General features: G+C 42.5%; 1 protein-coding gene across 1 annotated transcript in view; it reads left to right on the forward strand.

Moving 5' to 3' along the window:
- Positions 1 to 1,775: 1,775 nt before the first annotated feature.
- LOC139408865 (reelin-like) overlaps positions 1,776 to 21,339 on the forward strand; it is a 280,233-nt gene continuing 260,669 nt past the window's right edge. The window contains exon 1 of the mRNA XM_071153271.1: positions 1,776 to 2,265. Within this exon, the coding sequence (XP_071009372.1) occupies positions 2,019 to 2,265 (247 nt within the window). The 5' untranslated portion in view covers positions 1,776 to 2,018. The remainder of the gene's footprint in view (positions 2,266 to 21,339) is intronic.

Consider the following 21,339-nt stretch of genomic DNA (forward strand, 5'->3'; position numbering starts at 1 on the left):
TTTTAGGGCCCAGATGTGCATTAGAAAAATACTGTCTTGATTGTTTTTACTGTATCCATGTTTTCATAATGTGTATGTGTGGTGTACCCAGTGCTCCATGACAGAAGGGTCAGAGGGCCACCAGAGTTCTACTTCCTGACAGTAGGAACAGCAGTCTGTCTGTCCTCCATCACTCAGGCCCAAAATAACAGCACTGCTCTCACAGTAAAAGCAGGGAGTGGAGAAACAGCAGCAGGGGATTTTCTATAGTGTGTTTATGTTTGATATTTGTGTATTTGACCCAGACTTAAGTTTGTTCAAGCATCTGTTGGGAAGGCTAAGCTTTTGCTTGCTGCTTCGCGAGCAGGTCAGCAGTGTGTGTGTGTGTGTGTTGGAGCTCGCTCAGCATGCTAGGCTGCTGCTTATGTCTGTACCGGAGTTTAACCACAAAACCACAAACATACTGGCTGAGGAGAGAGACAGCAGACACACACGGCTGAGTAGAAAGAGACAGATCAGATCAGTGCAGAGCATTGGCTCACCACTCACCAGCGTCGGAGGTCTAAAGACCGCTTTTGAAAATTATTATTGGTTTAGTCTGCTTTAATGTTGTTTATTTAGTTTTGAGTTGTGTTACAGAGATGTAAGGTGGTATGTGTATGTATAATGCACTGTGTTGGCTCTGGAGAAAGATGCATTGTTTTTGTAAGTCATTGAAGCTGTACTTGTTGTAGAATGGAGAGAGAGAGAGAAACAGATGGAGATAGTGTGTGGACGAGAGGTAGGAGGAGTAGCTCCATGCTGTTTTTGTTTATTCCAGGAAGAGGGAGAGTGAGAAAGAGAGAGCTAGTATACAGAAAGAGAGAGGGAGATACTAAGCTATGATTTGGAAGCCGGGCTATAGAGACATACGGGGTGAAAACAGAATGATCGACTCTGGTGTCTACTCTGCTCTATAGTGGGGAGTTAGTCTAGACCAGAGAACAGGGGGAGGGAGGGAGAGTGAAATAGGGAGAGAGAGAGAAAGGAAAAGAAGGGAGAAAGCAGAAGCTGGCTGGGCTCTGACAGTGAAGAAAGAGAAAGTTGGAGAATCGGATGGAAAATGAGATTCTGAAGGAAACCCCATAAAAAAATCAACGAGAGAAGAGGAGGAGGAAAAACAAAATACTTGGAATTGGGTAAAAATACATAGCTGAGGAGACAGAGACAAGGAGACATATATAGAGAGAAGGGGTTAGTATGAAGACAGGCAGAGGGGAGGGGGACTAAGTGAGATGGAGAGCTGAGAGAGAGAGGGAAGAGAAAAAGGAGGGGAGGGAGGTGTGATACTAGGTGGTAGAGGAGAAGAGGAGGAGACAGGCTGGGTGGTGGATGGGGAAAAAGACAAAGGAAAGTGTGAATAAGCTAGGATCTCTCTCTATGCCCATGGTGGGGATAAAGAAACCAACAGATGAAGAGAGATAAGACAGCTAAGGTCTCTGGAGAGAGAGAGGGGTGGAAGGGTCCTGGGTGGAGTGATACAGTGGGCTAGAGGGAGCTGGGGATAGAGAGAGAGAGTGAGCTGGAGAGAGAGAAACAGAGTGATAGAATGACTGACAGAAAAAGAGGGAGGAGAGGGCTGGATGAGAGAGGAATAGAGAGGGAGGCCGGCTCACAGAGAGCGTACAGCACGCCTGGGTCTGAAAGAGAGAGGGAGGGAGGGGTGGGTGAAGGGGAGGTATTTAAACCGCGGAACAGGACAGCAAAGACTAGCTCTGAACTCCCACAGAGTAGAAGGAAGAGAGAAGAGAGAAAAGGCGGAACAGAGGAGAGAAACGGAGTGCTACAGTACAGTCTGCTTATAACCAACCACACACACACATATTTACACACACTGTTTTCAGAACCCAGAACCAGACTTTCTCTATTCAAGTCGACCAAGTGTGGACTCCAGCCCCCATCTTACTGGAACTCTACCTGTGACTACCTTTCTCCACACACCACCACTCTCCCTCCTCTTCTTCATCCCTCTCTCCCTCATTCCGTCGTTTTTCAGGGTGATGGCATGGGCCTCTGTCTGGGGTGCCCTCGGCTGTGCCCTGCTGGCCCTGGTGTTGGGGACCGGTGTGGATTTGGGGAGCCCCCCAGCAGCAGGCTTCTACCCCCGCTTCAACCCCTTCTTCTTCCTTTGTACCCACCATGGGGAGCTGGAGGGGTCCGGGGTAGCCGAGGGAGGGGGAGAGGTGCTCCTCACCCTACAGATCGCTGGGAACCCCACTGCCTACACCCCCGGACAGGAGTACCAAGGTGAGTGCACTGACTATTCTACCTACACCCAGCTGTGTGTGTGTGTGTGTGTGTGTGTGTGTGTGTGTGTGTGTGTGTGTGTGTGTGTGTGTGTGTGTGTGTGTGTGTGTGTGTGTGTGTGTGTGTGTGTGTGCGCGCATGTGCATTCTGAGGAGACTGCTTGTGTTGTGTTTGATTGCATTTGATACATATTTTGCATCACTGATATCAACCATTGTCTTTATTAAGGTAAGAGATAAACAACTATTTCCTATCTATGATATATAATTAGAGTTGTTTTTAAGCAGATTGTTTTGGCTCCAATTGCTAAAAAATGTGGGGCATGTTCCCATCACACAGATGGACTGAGCGGGATCACTTGATGGTTGGCTGTATTTAGGTGGTAGTTGCCACAAGCTCTGTTATAGATACAGTGCCTTCAGAAAGTATTTACACCCCTTGACTTTTCCCACATTTTGCTGTGTCACAGCTTGAATATAACCTTTATTACAATTCTATTTTGTGTCACTGATCTACACAAAATACCCTATAATGTCAAAGTGGAATTATGTTTTTAGATTTTTGTTCACAAATTAATAAAAAATGTAAAGCTGAAATGTCATGCGTAAATAAGTTTTCAATTCCTTTATGGCAAGCCTAAATAGCTTCAGGAGTAAAAATGTGCCTAACTATTCAGATAATAAGTGTCATGGACTAACTCTGTGTGCAACAATTGTGTTTAACACGATTTTTGAATGACTAGTCATCTCTGTAACCCAAACATACAATTATCTGTAAGGTCTCTCAGTCGAGCAGTGAATTGCAAACACAGATTCAATGACAAAGACCATGGAGTTTTTCTAGTATCTTGAAAAGAAGGGTAAAAAAAACAGACATTGAATATATATATCCCTTTGAGCATGGTGAAATTGTTAGTTACACTTTGGATGGTGTATCAATACACCTAGTCTCTACAAAGATGCAGGTACCCTTCTTAACTCAGTTGGCGGCGAGGAAGGAAACCGCTAAGGGATTTCACCATGAGGCCAATGGTAATTTTAAACCAGTTACAGAGTTAAATGGCAGTGATAGGAGAAAACTGAGGATGGATCAACAACATTGTCGTTACTCCACAATACTAACCTAAATCAGTGAAAAGAAGGAAGCCTGTACAGAGTAAAAATATTCCAATACATGCGTCCTGTTTGCAATAACGCACTAAAGTAATACTGCAAAAATGTGGCAAAGAATATGTATATATATTTTTATGCTAAGCATTACATGCATGGTGGTGGCTGCATCATGTTATGGGTATGATTGTCATCGGCAAGGACTAGGGAGTTTTCTTAGGATTAAAAGAAAAGGAATAGAGTTCAGCAAAGTCCTAGAGGAAAACCTGGTTCAGTCTGCTTTCCAAAACAAACTGGGAGAAAAATTCACCTTTCGGGAGGACAATAACCTAAAACGCAATGCCAATTAGACACTGGACTTACTTACAAAGATGACATTGAATGTTCCTGAGTGGCCTAATTACAGTTTTGGCATAAATCGGCTTGGAAATCTATGGCAACGCTTGAAAATGGCTGTCTGGCAAAAAGAATAATAATTTTAAAGAATAATGGGCAATTAATGTACAATCCAGGTGTGCAAAGCTCTTAGAGACTTACCCAGAAAGACACACCTGTAATCACTGCCAAAGGTGTTTCTAATATGCATTGACTCAAAATGTTTCCCATTAATAGAATTCTTATAATTTGTTCACTTTGTGTAGATTGTTGACAAAAGATGACAATTATATCCATTTGAATCCCACTTTTTAACACAACAAAATTGTAAAAAAGTCAAGGGGTGTGAATACTTTCTGAAGGAACTGTATGTGTTGACTGAACATTTATTCTGAATCCTTATGGTATATTGTTTTGTTTTTGGTCTTTATTTGTCCCCTTTGCTGTTTTATTCATGGAAATCGAACAAAATATTTTTGGAGAAAATGTTTTATTAAATCCTTAAACATTATATGCTAAATAGACTCTTTCAGGTTGTTGTACAGTATGTACTTCATGCTGTGTGTTTCTCAGTACCTGTTTAACAAGGTTTGCTTTCACATTGTGGAGCTGTTGTGACGTGTGTGTTTGTGTGGTGGATGGATATAAACTGCCGTTTATGTAACTGTAACAAGTATTGATGCTGAGTGAAGTAGTTTTTCTGTTCTGAGCTAGCTGCAACTCTGCTGGTATTTCTGTTCTGTGTTGTGTGATCCGGCTGCCCCATGCTCAATGTGTGTAGGTGGCGTTATATCCTCAGGAGAAACTAACTAATGGAAAAAGAGATCACACACGCTGAATGAGAGAGACCGAGAAGCAAGGGAGGGAAAGAAAGAGGGAAAGAGATGGAGCAAGAGAATAGAGCAGCTAGATCCACACTGACAGAAATAAGATGAAATAAGAGAAGAGAGAAAAAGAGAGAAAATGTTTATAGTGATTTCACCTTTCCCACACCTGCACTCCGGTACGCTGTCTGCATGACACCTGTTCCGGCCAGGAAAACACGTAGTGACCTTAGAACTGTGTGTATGTGTGTCTCTGTGTGTGTCACAGGAAGCTGGTGAGGGGAGTATGGTTCATAATAATGTCTGGAATGGAGTGAATGATGTGTTTGAAACTATTCCATTTATTCTGTTCGAGCCATTACTACTCCTGTCTTCCCCAATTAAGGTGCCACCAGTGTGTGTGTTTCGGCATCACCCAGTCACTCACACTGGCCAGAGTCCACTTAACCGGGAGGATGATGACCCAGGGGGAGCGAGAGGGAGAGAGAAAAAACGAGAGAGAAAGACGAAGAGACATTCCTATACAGTACATGTTAGCTAGCCCATTCGTCCCAGACACTTAAATCTCTATCTCTGGATGTGTTAACATTTTGTATACTGTTATCTCTCTTAGTTCTTCAACATACCAACGATAGAATACATATTTCGTAAGCGTAGAATGTTTTGTTCGTAAGACCAATGTTTTCAATTAGTTAGCTGTAAAAAAACAACAACCTGGAATTTCATATGGGTTAATATGCAGAAGTAGAAGAGAGCAATAGATACAGAGAAGGAGAAAAGAAGAGCAGAAAAAGAACAGTAGTGAGTAGTGTATATAAAGAGAGATGTTTATCCTGGGCGTGAAAATAACAGTGTAGCTCAGGCCTGGGGTGTGTGTGTGTGTGTGTGTGTGTGTGTGTGTGTGTGTGTGTGTGTGTGTGTGTGTGTGTGTGTGTGTGTGTGTGTGTGTGTGTGTGTGTGTGTGTGTGTGTGTGTGTGTGTGTGTGTGTGTGTGTGTGTGTGTGTGTGTGTGTGTGTGTGTGTGTGAGCATTAGCATTATACATGTGATACGGTTGGGCACAGGGAGGAAGGGGGGGGTGGAGGTTTAAATAAACTGAGGCTGTGGTAGGGGTAGTGGGAAGATTTGATGACAGTGATTTAATGACAGAGCTGGATTGAGCTGATCAGATATGGGGGTATGAGGACGGGGGTTGGTATGGGAAATTACTGGGTTTTAGTGCTGCTCTCACTTTTTTTATTTCTATCCCATGTTTAGGCATATTATGACAGCTCATTGGGGGTAGAACCTGGATTTGGAGAGAGATGGTAAGCCACGGAGATGGGAGGATAATGGGGAGTAAAATAGTGACAGGCTGGATAGCCCTTGTGCAATTAGGATAATTTGCGCACACACACACACACACGGTCCCCACACCAGTCGCACACACCAGTCTTCTGGTTCCATATAAGGAGATATGGCACTAGAAGAGCAGAGGAGAGATATGTAGAAGATAAGGAAGATAAGGAAGGAGAGAGAGAGCGAGAGAGAGGGAGAGAGGGAGAGGGAGAGGGAGGGAAAGAGAAGGGGAATTAGAGAGAAAGTTAGAATGACGGAGAGAAACAGAAAGAGAGCGAGAGCAGGTGTATAGACAGCTGGCTGGGCAAGAGAGGGAGGGGGATGGGAGAAAAGGGGAGAGGAGGAAGAGGGGAGAAGTAAACAAGGACTTTTTTCTGCCTGCATCATGTTATTTTGTTAAATTTGCTCTCTTCACTTTTGCCTTTTGTAATGCTGTTTCTTGATGCCAGTTTCTAAGCGAAAGAGGAACTGTTGCTGTTGGTTTTGTCTTCTAAAGCCGTGTGTGATCTAACATCCAACAATTAAGGGGGCTGCTGCATGTGCTTTTGAGGAGAGGAGATACTGGCCATGGTGAGCGAGGGAGACAGTGAGAGGGAGAGAAGGAGAGAGAGCGAGAGACAAGCAGTCCCCCCACACATTCATTAATTACAGTAAATCCTTTAGCCAGTCTAGTAGCAGCACCATGTCCTATTGTAACGGCTGCTGTTAAGCTTTAGGTGTTCAGGTGCTCATTTAAGGAATATGCTTCATCTGTTAATGCTCCACGGTCACGGGGGAGGATCCTGCATGGCTGAAATTCAGAATAGCAGGCCCTAATTGTTTTTCTCACCTGAGCTCTCGATCTCTACTCTCACCTCATAAGATAAGGCCGTTTTTAGAGACTAAGTGGTGTGATCGAGATACTGCTGAAGAAAAAGTGAAAAAAGAGAAAGAGTGAAAGAAACAGAGAGAGAGAGAGAGGCTCAGTGAGCACAGCCATGCCATTTAGAGACATTAGGGCCTGACCCTCTTGGCCCACTCCATCCAGGAAACAGCTCTTTATTTAAGTCATCTTGAAGATACTTTTTCTCTCTCTTTCTTTTCAAAGCCATTTTCACTGTGCTGAATATTGTGCCTATTGCACAGCTCCAAGTCACGTCCCCATCCAAGTCGTATTTTTCCACTGAAAGACAGCAGTGTCTTTGTGAGAGGGAGAGTGAGGATAACGAATCCAGGGTTCTGTTTCTAAACATAGATAACAGAAAGCCAGGCAACGCTCAGATGGAGCAGAGTGCTGCTTCTCCTGCCTATGTTGTACTGTTTTAATCCTCTCTGACTCACACACACCAACCTGTTCATTCTCTCACAGAAGAACAACACCCACATTCAGGGAGGTAGAGGTGGAGTGATTGAGAGGGGGATATAGGGGGAGAAAGAAAGTGGGAGAGAGGGAGAAAGAGGAATTGTAAAGCATCCATTTGACACCAATTCCTTTTATATTCCGTAATTATTTTGTATTGCATTGCTTTGTCAACATTGATCCATTACTTTCAAGTTAATTTGGAATTTGAGAGTTCGAGAGGGGCAAAGGGAGAGGGACTATAGACAGTCTACTGATATTTCATGGTCATGCCAATACAGCATATTGAATTCCAATTCGCAGGGTGATGGGAGGGCATCTTACTTGAGGCTGAATATTGTGAAACAACAATGGAGAGGGATGGAAAAGGCAGGATGGTGGAGGGAATGGAATGGCAGAGTGGTGTCCTTGGGAAGTGAATTGGGATTCACTAGAAGAAGGGAGCTAGAGGGAGAGAGAGAACGGGAAAGGGAGAAAGATATATAAAGATTATATATTATCTACCTCACTTGCTTTGGCAATGTTAACACATGTTTCCCATGCCAATAAAGCCCTTGAATTGAATTGAATTGAAAGAAGGGGAATGAGGGATTGACTGTGTGCCATTGTGTGCGTGGTGGTAATTTATGCATTTTCATTTGAATTTGTGAATCTTAGCTTTGTGATGTTTGTATTTCGGGTCAAAGCTGGGATCTATTTTATTGACTGCTCCAGTATTTTGAAGTGCTACTGTATTATTGCTTGGCTTTGTGTGCCGTTCCATTTGTACTGTACTGTATGTGTAATACATGTGTATTTGAATCTAATCTGTAGGAGAGTGTGATTGTAGTGTTTGCATAGCTTAAGAGTGTGTGTATTTGTGAGTTAATTTGTGTGATGCTGGTTTGGGGCTGGTTGGGTCAGAGTGGAGCACGGTGTGAGAGCCACTCACACACACTCCCCTGCTGTGGCAGTCACGCACAGGTACGCTGGCTCTCACAGACCATGCTCATAGTGTGTGTGCACTTGTGTGTGTGCAACAGACCAGACTTCATTGTTCTTCTCCACTATAGAAATCCAAACAACGCTCAGCCACTCAATGGGAAGCAGCAGTGCAGCTTTGCTAAATTACAGAACACTGTTTAGACAGAGAGGGGAGAGACAGACAGAGAGGAGGGGGAGAAAGTGAGAGAAAGAGGAGAGATAGAAAGAGGAGAGGGGGAGAGAGGATGGGGAGAGAGGATGGGTGGAAAGTGAGAGGGAGAGAAAGAGAGAGACATAGAGAGTCGGTGGAGAATGAGGGTAGAAAGCTATAGAGGGAGAGAGAGAAAAGGGAGAGCTGTTTAGCAAACCAGTCAACAACATCACGGGCCAAAATGACCATTGCTAATCTGAAGATAGTAACATGCTCTCCCCTAATGGGCCCTTTCATATGTTAATAGTTGGAGAATCACAGAGAAACAAGCCTGATGGTGACCTAGTAATAAATTCACCATGCAAATAGCCAATACCGTCAACCACAACGATAGCATATCTGATTTGGAAATACTGAATTACACTGTTATTTGGGGTCTGCTATTTGCACAGTAGTCCATTATTTTGCAGAGGTCCTATGTTGACTAATACCAGCCAGATACTACAACCTCAGATAGGATTGGGGCAATTTGGGGGCAGTTTCCTGAACACACATTATGCCTAGTCCTGGATTAAGAGGCACTGTAAATGGAGATTCACTGACCCATGATCTCTTCATTCGAAGGCGACCACAACAACAACGTGTGAAACAGAGAGGGACATCTTTGAGACTGGAGGCAAGCAGCGTGCCGTGTCTATTGTCTGATTCCTACACGTCAATATCCAGCCTATTAACTGTCTTTCTACTGAATAAACAATGCTGTCAAACACACAGCAAGACACAGAGAGGTCAAAGGCGAGACACTTGACAGACGTCCGACACTCTGACAGGTCAAGTGTCGGAGGAGACGCTGATGATGTCACGAAACCGGACAAGACAGATTACATTTTAGGAACTCAGACTGAAATCTTTCTTAATTAGTCTTTCCCCAATTGTTTGCATGTCATTACCTCCTTCTCAGCTGATTTTGAAGAGAAGTCCCTCACCTCGAACATTCCTCTCCAATGCTTTTGGAGATGTCTAATATCCCGCAGTAAGACATGTCATTTTGGAAGTCCAGCATGACCGGTCAATGAGTGTGTGTGCTTTTAAAGAAGCAGTGAAAGAGAAAACGCTGCCTTTGTCTAAACAGGGTGCCAGGAAGTCAGTCAGTGAACCGATACACAAGGACAGGAGACTGGCCTAGTTTTCAGCCGCAGACGGCTCTGGCTAGTTTAGGGTGGGAGGAGGGAGAAGAAGGAAGGTGGCCTTAATGGTTTAATGGTTTAATAGAACTCTCTCCTGTGACACATATTCTCTGTTTAATTCAATTCAAGGAGCTATATTGGCATGGGAAACATATGTTTACATTGCCAAAGCAAGTGAAATGGATAAACAAAAGTGAAATAAACAATAAAAAGTGAACAGTAAATACTACACTCACAAAAGTTCCAAAAGAATAAATACATTTCAAATGTCATATTATGTCTATATACAGTGTTGTAATGATGTGCAAATAGTTATAGTACAAAGGAGAAAATAAAAAAAACATAAACATGGGTTGTATTTACTAGAGGTCGACCGATTATGATTTTTCAACGCCGATACCAATTATTGGAGGACCAAAAAAAGCCAATGCCAATTAATCGGCTAATTTTCATTTGTAATAATGACAATTACAACAATACTGAATTAACACTTATTTAACTTAATATAATACATCAATAAAAATCAATTTAGCCTCAAATAAATAATGAAACATGTTCAATTTGGTTTAAATAATGCAAAAGCAAAGTGTTGGAGAAGAAAGTAAAAGTGCAATATGTGCCATGTAAAAAAGCTAACGTTTAAATTCCTCGCTCAGAACATGAGAACATATGAAAGCTGGTGGTTCCTTTTAACATGAGACTTCAATATTCCAAGGTAAGAGGTTTTAGGTTGTAGTTAATTATAGGACTATTTCTCTCTATACCATTTGTATTCCATATACCTTTGACTATTGGGTGTTCTTATTGGCACTTTAGTATTGCCAGTGTAACAGTATAGCTTCCGTCCCTCTCCTCGCTCCTACCTGGGCTCGAACAAGGAACACATTGACAACAGCCACCCTCGAAGCAGTGTTACCCATGCAGAGCAAGGGGAACAACTACTCCTAGTCTCAGAGCGAGTGACGTTTGAAACACTATTAACGCACACCCCACTAACTAGCTAGCCATTTCACATCGGTTACACCAGCCTAATCTCAGGAGCTGATAGGCTTGAAGTCATAAACAGCGCAATGCTTGAAGCACAGTGAAGAGCTGCTGGCAAAACGCACGAAAGTGCTGTTTGAATTAATGCTTACGAGCCTGCTGGTGCCTACCATCGCTCAGTCAGACTGCTCTATCAAATATCAAATCATAGACTTAATTATAACATAATAACACACAGAAATACGAGCCTTTGGTCATTAATATGTTCGAATACGGAAACTATCATTTTGAAAACAAAACGTTTATTATTATCGTATATACCCTGACTCTGCGTGCAATGAATGCAAGAGAAGTGACACAATTTCACCTGGTTAATATTGCCTGCTAACCTGGATTTATTTTAGCTAAATATGCAGGCTAAATATGCAGGTATTGATTTTAAGACAGGCATTGATGTTTATGGTTAGTTACACGTTGGAGCAACGACAGTCCTTTTTCCGCGAATGCGCACCGCATTGATTATATGCAACACAGAACACGCTAGATAAACTAGTAATATCATCAACCATGTGTAGTTAAGCTAGTGATTATGATTGATTGATTGTTTTTTATAAGATAAGTTTAATTCTAGCTAGCAACTTACCTTGGCTTCTTACTGCATTCGTGTAACAGGCAGGCTCCTCGTGGAGTGCAATGAGAGGCAGGTGGTTAGAGCGTTAGACTAGTTAACTGTAACGTTGCAAGATTTAATCCCCGAGCTGACAAGGTAAAAATCTATCGTTCTGCCCCTGAACAAGGCACTTAACCCACCGTTCCTAGGCCGTCATTGAAAATAAGAATGTGTTCTTACTGACTTGCCTATTTAAATAAAGGTGTAGAAAAAAAAATTGGCCAAATCTGTGTCCAAAAATACCGATTTCCAATTGTTATGAAAACTTGAAATCGGCCCTAATTAATCGGCCATTCCGATTAATCGGTCAACCTCTAGTATTTACAATGGTGTTGGATCTTCACCGGTTACCCGGTTACCCTTTTTTCTTTCACAAATATTGCTGCTGTGATTGTACACTGCGTTATTTCACCATATAGATATGGGAGTTTAGCAAAATTTTGTTTTGAAATTCTTTGTGGGTCTGTGTAATCTGAGGGAAATATGTGTCTCTAATATGGTCATACATTTGGCAGGAGGTTAGAAAATGCAGCTCAGTTTCGTGGGCTGTGTGCACATAGCCTGTCTTCTCTTGAGAGCCAGGTCTGCCTTTCGTGGGCTTTCTCAATAGCAAAGCTATGCTCACTGAGTCTGTACATAGTCAAAGCTTATCTTAACAAAAAAACTGAGCATACAAGAATGCTATTTGGCCCTAAACAGAGAGTACACAGTGAAAGAATACTTGACCACTGTGACCGACTCAAAATTAACCTCTCTAGGGTACGTGGGACGCTAGCGTCCCATCTGGCCAACATCCAGTGAGGTTGCAGAGCGCCAAATTCAATTACAGAAATGCTCATTATAAAAATTCAGAAAACAAAAAATATTTTACATAGGTTTAAAGATTAACTTCTTGTTAAACCAACCACAGTGTCATATTTATAAAATGCTTTTCGGTGAAAGCATACCTAGCCCAGATCCTACCTAGCCCAGAACATAGCCAGTTGAGAAATTATTACAAACAAACAGAATTAGAGATAAAATTAATCCCTTACCTTTGATGATCTTCATATGGTGGCAATCAGAAGACATTCATTTACTCAATAAATGTTCCTTTTGTTTGATGAAGTCTCTTTATATCCAAAAACCATTTTCTTCAGGCTCAAACTCAGTCAAAATAATCAGACGAAAAAATCCAAATTGTATCCGTAAAGTTCATAGAAACATGTCAAACGATATTCAATCCTCAGGTTGTTTTTTTAGCCTAAATGATCTATAATATTTAAACCGGACAATAACGTCCTCAATATAAAAGGTAAACAAGAAATGCACATGAGCCTGAAAAAAATTATGCGTCACGTTAGGGTCCACTCATTCAGACTGGTCTTACTCCCTTATTTATAAGAATACAAGCCTGAAAAGATTTCTAAAGACTGTGGACATCTAGTGGAAGGCATATAAACTGCAAATGGAGTCCTAAGTCAATGGATACTGTAATGGCATTGAATAGAAAACTACAAAACCAAAAAAAAACTACTTCCTGAATGGATTTTTCTCAAGTTTTCGCCTGCTAAATCAGTTCTGTTATACTCACAGACACTATTTTGGAAACTTTAGAGTGTTCTCTATCCCAATCTATCAGTTATATGCTTATCATATCTTCTGGGCCCGAGTAGCAGGCAGTTTAATTTGGGCATGCTTTTCATCCAAAATTCAGAATGCTGCCCCCTACCCTAGAGAGGTTAATTATTTTCAATGTGTCAAGTAATTATCTTTTTGTTTTCTCATGATTTGGTTGGGTGTAATTGTGTTGCTGTCCTGGGGCACTGTGGGGTCTGTTTGTGTTTGTGAAAAGAGCCCCAGGACCAACTTGCTTATGGGACTCCTCTCCAGCTTCATCTCTCTGTAGGTGATGGCTTTGTTATGGAAGGTTTGGGAATCACTTCAAATCAAATCAAATTTTATTGGTCACATACACATGGTTAGCAGATGTTAAGGCGAGTGTAGAGAAATGCTTGTGCTTCTAGTTCTGACCGTGCAGTAATATCTAACAAGTAATCTAATCAAGTAATCTAATCTAACATTCTAAAGGAATGAATAAGAATATTTACGTATAAATATATGGATGAGCGATGGCCGAACGGCATAGGCAAGATCCAGTAGATGGTATAGAGTACATTATATACATATGAGATGAGTAATGTAGGGTATGTAAACATTATATAAAGTGGCATTGTTTAGTGACTAGTGATACATTTATTACATTCAATTATGAATTATTAAAGTGGCTAGAGATTGAGTCTGTATGTTGGCAGAAGCCACTCAATGTTAGTGATGGCTGGTTAACAGTTTGATGGCCTTGAGATAGAAGCTGTTTTTCAGCTTTGATGCACCTGTACAGGCAGTGGCTCGGGTGGTTATTGTCCTTGATGATCTTTTTGGCCTTCCTGTGACAGCGGTCTGTGTAGGTGTCCTGGAGGGCAGATAGTTTGCCGCCGGTGATACGTTGTGCAGACCTCACTACCCTCTGGAGAGCCTTACGGTTGAGGGCGGTGCAGTTGTCGTACCAGGCAGTGATACAGCCCGACAGGATGCTCTCGATTGTGCATCTGTAAAAGTTTATGAGTGTTTTTGGTGACAAGCCAAATTTATTCAGCCTCCTGAGGTTGAAGAGGCGCTGTTGCGCCTTTTCCACCACGCTGTCTGTGTGGGTGGACCAATTTAGTTTGTCAGTGATGTGTACGCCAAGGAACTTAAAACTTTCCACCTTCTCCACTACTGTCCCATCAAAGTGGATAAGGAGTGCTCCCTCTGCTCTTTCCTTAAGTCCACAATCATCTCCTTTGTTTTGTTGACGTTGAGTGTGAGGTTATTTTCCTGGCACCACACTCCGAGGGCCCTCACCTCCTCCCTGTAGGCCGTCTCGTCGTTGTTGGTAATCAAGCCTACCACTGTAATGTCTGCAAACTTGATGAATGAGTTGGAGCGTGGTGTGAAAAGCAGAGCTGTAATCTCCAACCACCTTTTAGGTCGTCGTAGAATTGTACATCTCTTTTCTGGATTTTGATAATTAGCGGGTATTGGCATAATTCTGCTCTGCATTAATTATTTGGTGTTTTACGTTGTACACAGAGGATATTTTTGCAGAATTCAGCATGCAGCCTCAATTGGGTGTTTGTCCCATTTAGTTAATTCTCGGTTGGTGAGCTGACCCCAGACCACAGGGCAATGGGTTCTGTAACTGATTCAAGTATTTTTTTTGCCAGATCCTAATTGGTATGTCAACATTTTATGTTCCTTTGGTGGCATAAAAGGCACTTCTTGCCTTGTTTCTCAGTTCGTTCGCAGCTTTGTGGAAGTTACCTGTGGCGCTGATGTTTAGGCCGAGGTATGTATAGCTTTTGTGTGTTCTCCGACAACGGTGTCTAGATTGAATTTGTATTTGTGGTCTGGACCATTTTTGGAACACCATTATTTTTGTCTTTCTGAGATTTACTGTCAGGGCCCAGGTCTGACAGAAACTGTGCAGAAGATCTAAGTGCTGCTGTAGGACCTCCTTGGTTTTTTATTTATTTTATTTTATTTCACCTTTATTTAACCAGGTAGGCAATTTGAAAACAAGTTCTCATTTACAATTGCGACCTGGCCAAGATAAAGCAAAGCAGTTCGACACATACAACAACACAGAGTTACACATGGAGGAAAACAAACATACAGTCAATAATACAGTAGAAAAATAAGTCTATATACAATGTGAGCAAGTGAGGTGAGATAAGGGAGGTAAAGGCAAAAAAAGGCCATGGTGGCAAAATAAATACAATATAGCAAGTAAAACACTGGAATGGTTGATTTGCAGTGGAAGAATGTGCAAAGTAGAGAGAGAAATAATGGGGTGCAAAGTAGCAAAATAAATAAATTCAGTAGGGGAAGAGGTGGTAGTTTGGGCTAAATTATAGATGGGCAATGTACATGTGCAGTAATCTGTGAACTGCTCTGACAGCTGGTGCTTAAAGCTAGTGAGGGAGATAAGTGTTTCCAGTTTCAGTGATTTTTGTAGTTCTTTCCAGTCATTGGCAGCAGAGAACTGGAAGGAGAGGCGGCCAAAGGAGGAATTGGTTTTGGTGGTGACCAGAGAGATATAACCGCTGGAGTGCGTGCTACAGGTGGGTGCTGCTATGGTGACCAGTGAGCTGAGATAAGGGGGGCCTTTACCTAGCCGGGTCTTTTAGATTACCTTGAGCCAGTGGGTTTAGCGACGAGTATGAAGCGAGGGCCAGCCAACGAGAGAGTACAGGTCGCAGTGGTGGGTAGAGTATGGAGTTTTAGTGAGAAAACAGTGATAGTCTGCATCCAATTTATTGAGTAGGGTATTGGAGGCTATTTTGTAAATGACATCGCCGAAGTCGAGGATCGATAGGATGGTCAGTTTTACGAGGGTATGTTTGGCAGCATGAGTGAAGGATGCTTTGTTGCGAAATAGGAAGCCAATTCTAGATTTAACTTTGGATTGGAGATGTGAGTCTGGAAGGAGAGTTTACAGTCTAACCAGACACCTAGGTATTTGTAGTTGTCGACATATTCTAAGTCAAAACCGTCCAGAGTAGTGATTGGTTGAATAGCATGCATTTAGTTTTACTTGTATTTAAGAGCAGTTTGGGGACAGAAGCACCAGATCATCAGCAAGCAGTAAACATTTGACTTCAGATACTAGTAGGGTGAGGCTGGGTGCTGCAGACGGTTCTAATGTCTTCGCCAATTCGTTGATATGCATATATATTGAAGATGGTGGGGCTTAAGCTGCATCCCTGTCTCACTCCACAGCCCTGTGGAAAGAAATGCGTGTTTTTGACAATTGTATCTGCACACTTGGATATAATTGTACATGGATTTTATGATGTTGTATGTTTTCTCCAACACAACTTTACATCAATTGGTATACCAGATCCTAATACCAAATTAAATTCAAAGCTTTTTTGAGGTCAACAAAGCATGAAAATACATTTGCTTAGTACATTGTTTTCACTGAGGAAATGTACTAGTCTGCTGTTAATGACAATGCAGTGGATTTTCCCAAGGTTGCTGTCGAAGCATATCCCACGGTTGTTATTGGTGTCAAATTTGTCTCCACTTTTGTGGATTTACCAGTCGTTGGTTCCAAATAGTGGGGAAGATGCCAGAGCTGAGGATGATGTTAAGGAGTTTAAGTAGAGCCAATTGGAATTTGTGGTCTGTATATTTGATCATTTCATTTAGGAAACCATCAACACCACAGGCCTTTTTGTGTTGGAGGGCTTGTATTTTGTCCTGTAGTTCATTCTATGTAATTGAAAATCCAATGGGTTCTGGTAGTCTTTAATAGTTGATTCTAAGACTTGTATTTGATCATGTACAGTATATGATTTTGCTGTTCTTTGTTATAGAGCCAGAAAGATTAGACAAGTGGTTTATCCACACCTCTCCGTTTTGGATAGATAACTCTTTGCGTTGTTTGTTGAGTGTGTTCCAGTTTTCCCAGAAGTGGTTAGATTCTGTGGATTGAGCTGTTTTCTGATGTGCTGTTCCTTCTTTTTCCGTATTTCTGTATTGTTTTAGTGATTCACCATAGTGAAGGCGTAGGCTCAGGTTTCTGTCTCTTTGTTTTTGGTTGGATATGTTTCTCAATTTCTTTCTTAGGTTTTTGCATTCTTCATCAAACCATTTGTCATTATTGTACATTTTCTTAGGTTGTCAGCTTAACATTTTTAGATTTGATAGGTAAGCTGAGAGGTCAAATGTACTGTTTAGGTTTTCTACTTACAATTGTACACCTTCACTATTACAGTGAAACGTTTTGTTCAGGAAGTTGTCTAATTGTTTTTTGGTAGATTTCTACACTACTTTCCTTCAATCTATATCATTTGTTAATATTATGCAGTTCCTTTGGCTTTGATGCGTCATGATTGAGTGTTGCTCCATTCAAGTAGACTGTGATTTTGCGTTGATCTGATAGGGATGTCAGTGGGCTGACTGTGAACGCTCTGAGAGACTCTAGGTTGAGGTCAGTGATAAAGTACTACATTACTACTGCCAAGGGATGATCTGTTGGTGTACCTACCATAAGAGCCCCCTCGAAGCCTACCATTGACTATGTACATACCTAGTGTGCGACGGAGTTGCAGGAGTTGTGACCTGTTTTTGTTTGTTGTTTAGTCATAGTTGTGTCTTGGGGTCTCTCTCTCAACATGCTGATAACATCAGCACATTTGAAGAGGTTGTGTAGTCTCACTCCATCCGCTCATCTATTTTCCTGCCTATCTTTTAAGCCTCCCTGCCTCCCTCCCACTGCTTTGTCTCAGTAGATCACTGACTGCACTGTGTGGTTAGAGAAGTGTGTCAAGTGTAGCACTGATTTGTGTGTGTGTGTGTGTGTGTGTGTGTGTGTGTGTGTGTGTGTGTGTGTGTGTGTGTGTGTGTGTGTGTGTGTGTGTGTGTGTGTGTGTGTGTGTGTGTGTGTGTGTGTGTGTGTGTGTGTGTGTGTGTGTGTGTGTGTGTCTTTGTGTGTGTGTGTCTTTGTGTGTGTGTGAGGGAGAGATGTTCATGCTTGCTTACAGACATAAAGATGTGTTCCCCTTTCTGTCTGTCATTATACCATCAAGGAGACATTGAATGAAGGACCTTTTATTCACTGACTGATGAGCATTATATTCATCCATATAGCTTCCTCTTTCTGAAGAGCAGATGGGTGAGAAAGTATTTTTCTTCAGACCATGCTTTGATGACAGCCCAACATGAATGTTTGTCATTCTGTCTGTCTAACAAAAGCATTTGATGCCTCCAAGGCGCCTCTAAGGCCATAAGTGACAATGACATTGCGTCGTGTCTAAGAACACCCCTATGTTTATGGGAGGACTATGTCATTGTGCCACTGATGTCAATGGGAACATGTTAGCTTAGCACACAGATCTAGTGGTGCGCGAGTCAGCTGTGCATTCAGCTGGGATTTCTTCACACGGGGTGCAGGATTTTTTGTTGTTGCCTGATTTAGATATGTTTCTGCTTATAATATCAGACATTTTGGTAGGCTATTTGATGGTCAACTTGTCTATAATTAGATACATGGAGCTGAAAATGACCTAACAAGATTTCAGTTCGGCTTGGACGCATATTTTATTTGGCTGAAATACTATCAGCTTTTATGATGCTGATAAAGACAGCACCTCTACAGACGGTATCTAACTGCTCATTTGCATTCTCTCAAGGTGGCTGCCGAGTAGCACAGTGGTCTAAGGCACTGCATCTCAGTGCTAGAGGCATCACTAAAGACCCTGGTTTGATTCCAGGCTGTATCACAACCTGCCATGATTAGGAGTCCCATAGGGCGCTGCACAATTGGCGCAGTGTCGTTTGGGTTTGGCCAGGGTAGGCCTTAATTGTAAATAAGAATTTGTTCTTAACTGACTTGCCTAGTTAAATATGCTGAAAGAAATTATATTTTTCCACTCTTGTTCCGAGTAAAAAATTTTCCTACATTTGGTGTATAATTTTACTGCAAGAAATGCTTAATTTTGCAGCTGCAATATGTTTGTAGCTTTTTGGGCAACCTGACCAAATTCACATAGAAATGTGAGTTGTAGATCTGTCATTCTCATTGAAAGCAAGTCTAAGAAGCAGTAGATCTGTTCTATGTGCATTGTTTCTATGCTTCACGTTCTTAAGTTTCCCTTTGCATCTTTTACTTTCGATTTTGCACACCAGCTTCAAACAGCTGAAAATACACAATTTTGGGTTATTGAAAATATATTTCATAGCGGTTTAGATGGTACAATGATTCTCTACACTATATACAGATTTTTTTGTCACTTGAACTAAAATTAGACAAGCTTTTAGAATTTTAGTGAAGTGATTTCTGCATATTGCACCTTTAATATTAAGGCTATGTGAGCGGTTATAGACCTACAGTCATCCAGATTTCAGTTCCCATTTTACCCATCTGAACAGTAGGCTATTTGAGGTCCCAATCTTGTGACTGTCGACTTTGAATAGCGCCTCACAATCATCACACGTAACATTCACTGCTATCATCCTCTTTTACCACTTCACTAAATCTTTCCTAAATGTACATTTTTCTGCCCCCCCCCCTCCCCCCCACTGGCGGATAGAACTGCACGGACTGCGGGTTATGAGTCAACACGCACCTCACTACATAGATCTTTAGTCAGAATATAACCTTTTTGGGATCAGACAGTGATAGTAGGTGGTTGTCTGTGTGATGTGTCCGTGCTGTGACTCCACAGTGTTGGCTAGATAGCCATGATTCTGTCGCATCTGGGCACGGAAAGTCACCTCGGATAACAGTGACATTGTTATCCCGCACTCTTTATGTGTGTGTGTTTGTGCCAGTCTTATCTGAGAAGCCAATGTTGGAACTCTTGACTTTTTTATTCATTATTTCCTCCCCCTTTCCTTTGACGGCCAACACCAGAGAGCTCTTAATGAGGTAATTGTTGAGTTGTGTTTTCACTTTAGCAAGCTGGGCAGGCATCATTGCATGCATGGCAGGTGGGTGGGCGTAATGGTTCTCAGGATGTTGGAACCGGTCTTCAGGGCCTCTGTGCTGATAACTCGAGCAGGGGCTACACAGATGCTTGGCATCTCTATGGAGTTCTAGATGGCCCACTGTCCTTCCTAACCCCTTAGAAACAAAAACATTTGCTTTGTCCTCAACTATTGTTCAATATTAAGAAGTACATTTCCATACTTTCTGTATTCTCTTCTGTAGCCTTCTGTAAATATTTCCCCATGGCTCCCATGTCTCCAAGCACACTCACAAGTTCACAACAGAGACCCTGAGCCTGAGGGTATGACCATAAAAAACCTCAACAACACTCTAGCTTCACTCATTGTAACTCCATCAGAGAGACACACATGGGGAAACATCCCTCTCCTCTCTGAAACTTAATTCAAATACTGGCATTCAGCATTATTTTCCTCCTTTTTTCCTTCTCTTTTTTTCCAATACTTTTTGAAGTCTTGTTCCAGCTTACAAACTCAAGGTTGTAAACAGAAGTGGCACACCCAAAACAAGTAGTGCGAACACCCAGATATAATGTATGTCTGTTTTTGCCATTAGGATCTCTGTGGGGATCAATAGTACAGTCATGCTCATATCCATGATTGTATCCCAGCAGCACGATCTAGCTCAGAACAATGGCTCACTGTTCATCTTTCCTCCAGAGAAGAGTTAACCTCTCGCTTTTGAGAAGGGATGCCCCCCCCTCTTTTTTCCCTTTTTGTTGTTACTCCTGTTGTCAAGTTGTTGGCCACTAACGAGCATTGCGATTCTACAAGTAGAAACATCAGGTTCATCGCTACCGGGTCAGCACGCAGAAGGCACCGCTTTTGTTCTACCAAGAGAAGGAACGCCCTCCCACTGTGATAAGTACCTATCTACAGTCTATCGGCAGTGAGCTTCTCAGTGTGTTTCATGCTTTAGGGGTTTCCTAGACTCTGTCTGCTGATCCGCGTGCCAGTTTTGCTGTTGTTAGCCTCCTTTCTTGCTCAGAATCAGAATTGCACTGCTGTTAGAGGTAGTAGTCTGTCAATACCTCCACTGTCCTCCATTCACCGACTGCTCTGGTCCCCGCTCCTCCTCCTCCTCCTATTCTTGGCTCTCGATTGAGAAGTCTGTAATCCCAGCCTGGGGGCAATGTGTCGTCTGTGCTGATAGCATTCAGCAGCATTCAGCAGGCCATGTAGCACTCCAAGTCCCAGTCCCAGTCCCATGGCCAGACTGCAGAGGAGATGGCGTAAAGGCGGCTGTGGCTCGGCACGGCGTGGCTGGAGGCTGAGAGCTGCTGGGAGCTAGTCTCTGCACACGGCACGATGCACGAGCTGTCAGATTAGCCCCAGCCCCATACAACCTGAGCCCCTGTTTCCCCTTACTCCCCCCCAGCTCAGCAGCCCCTCAGAACTCCAAACAGCCTCAGCCACCCAGTTCCCCCATCCACTTCAAATGACCCGGCCTGCTGTAGCACAGAGAGAGCGAGCCTGGCAAGAGGAGATTACACACCACATGCCAGGCCTGCCTGGGAAACAGCCCTGCTATACAGTACCTCAGTACCCCCTTCCTTCCCTTCTCTAGAAACAAACTAGCTTATCCATGTACTACAAACACCAC

This window comes from Oncorhynchus clarkii, chromosome 1, assembly GCF_045791955.1.
Source record: "Oncorhynchus clarkii lewisi isolate Uvic-CL-2024 chromosome 1, UVic_Ocla_1.0, whole genome shotgun sequence".
NCBI classification, from domain to species: domain Eukaryota; kingdom Metazoa; phylum Chordata; class Actinopteri; order Salmoniformes; family Salmonidae; genus Oncorhynchus; species Oncorhynchus clarkii.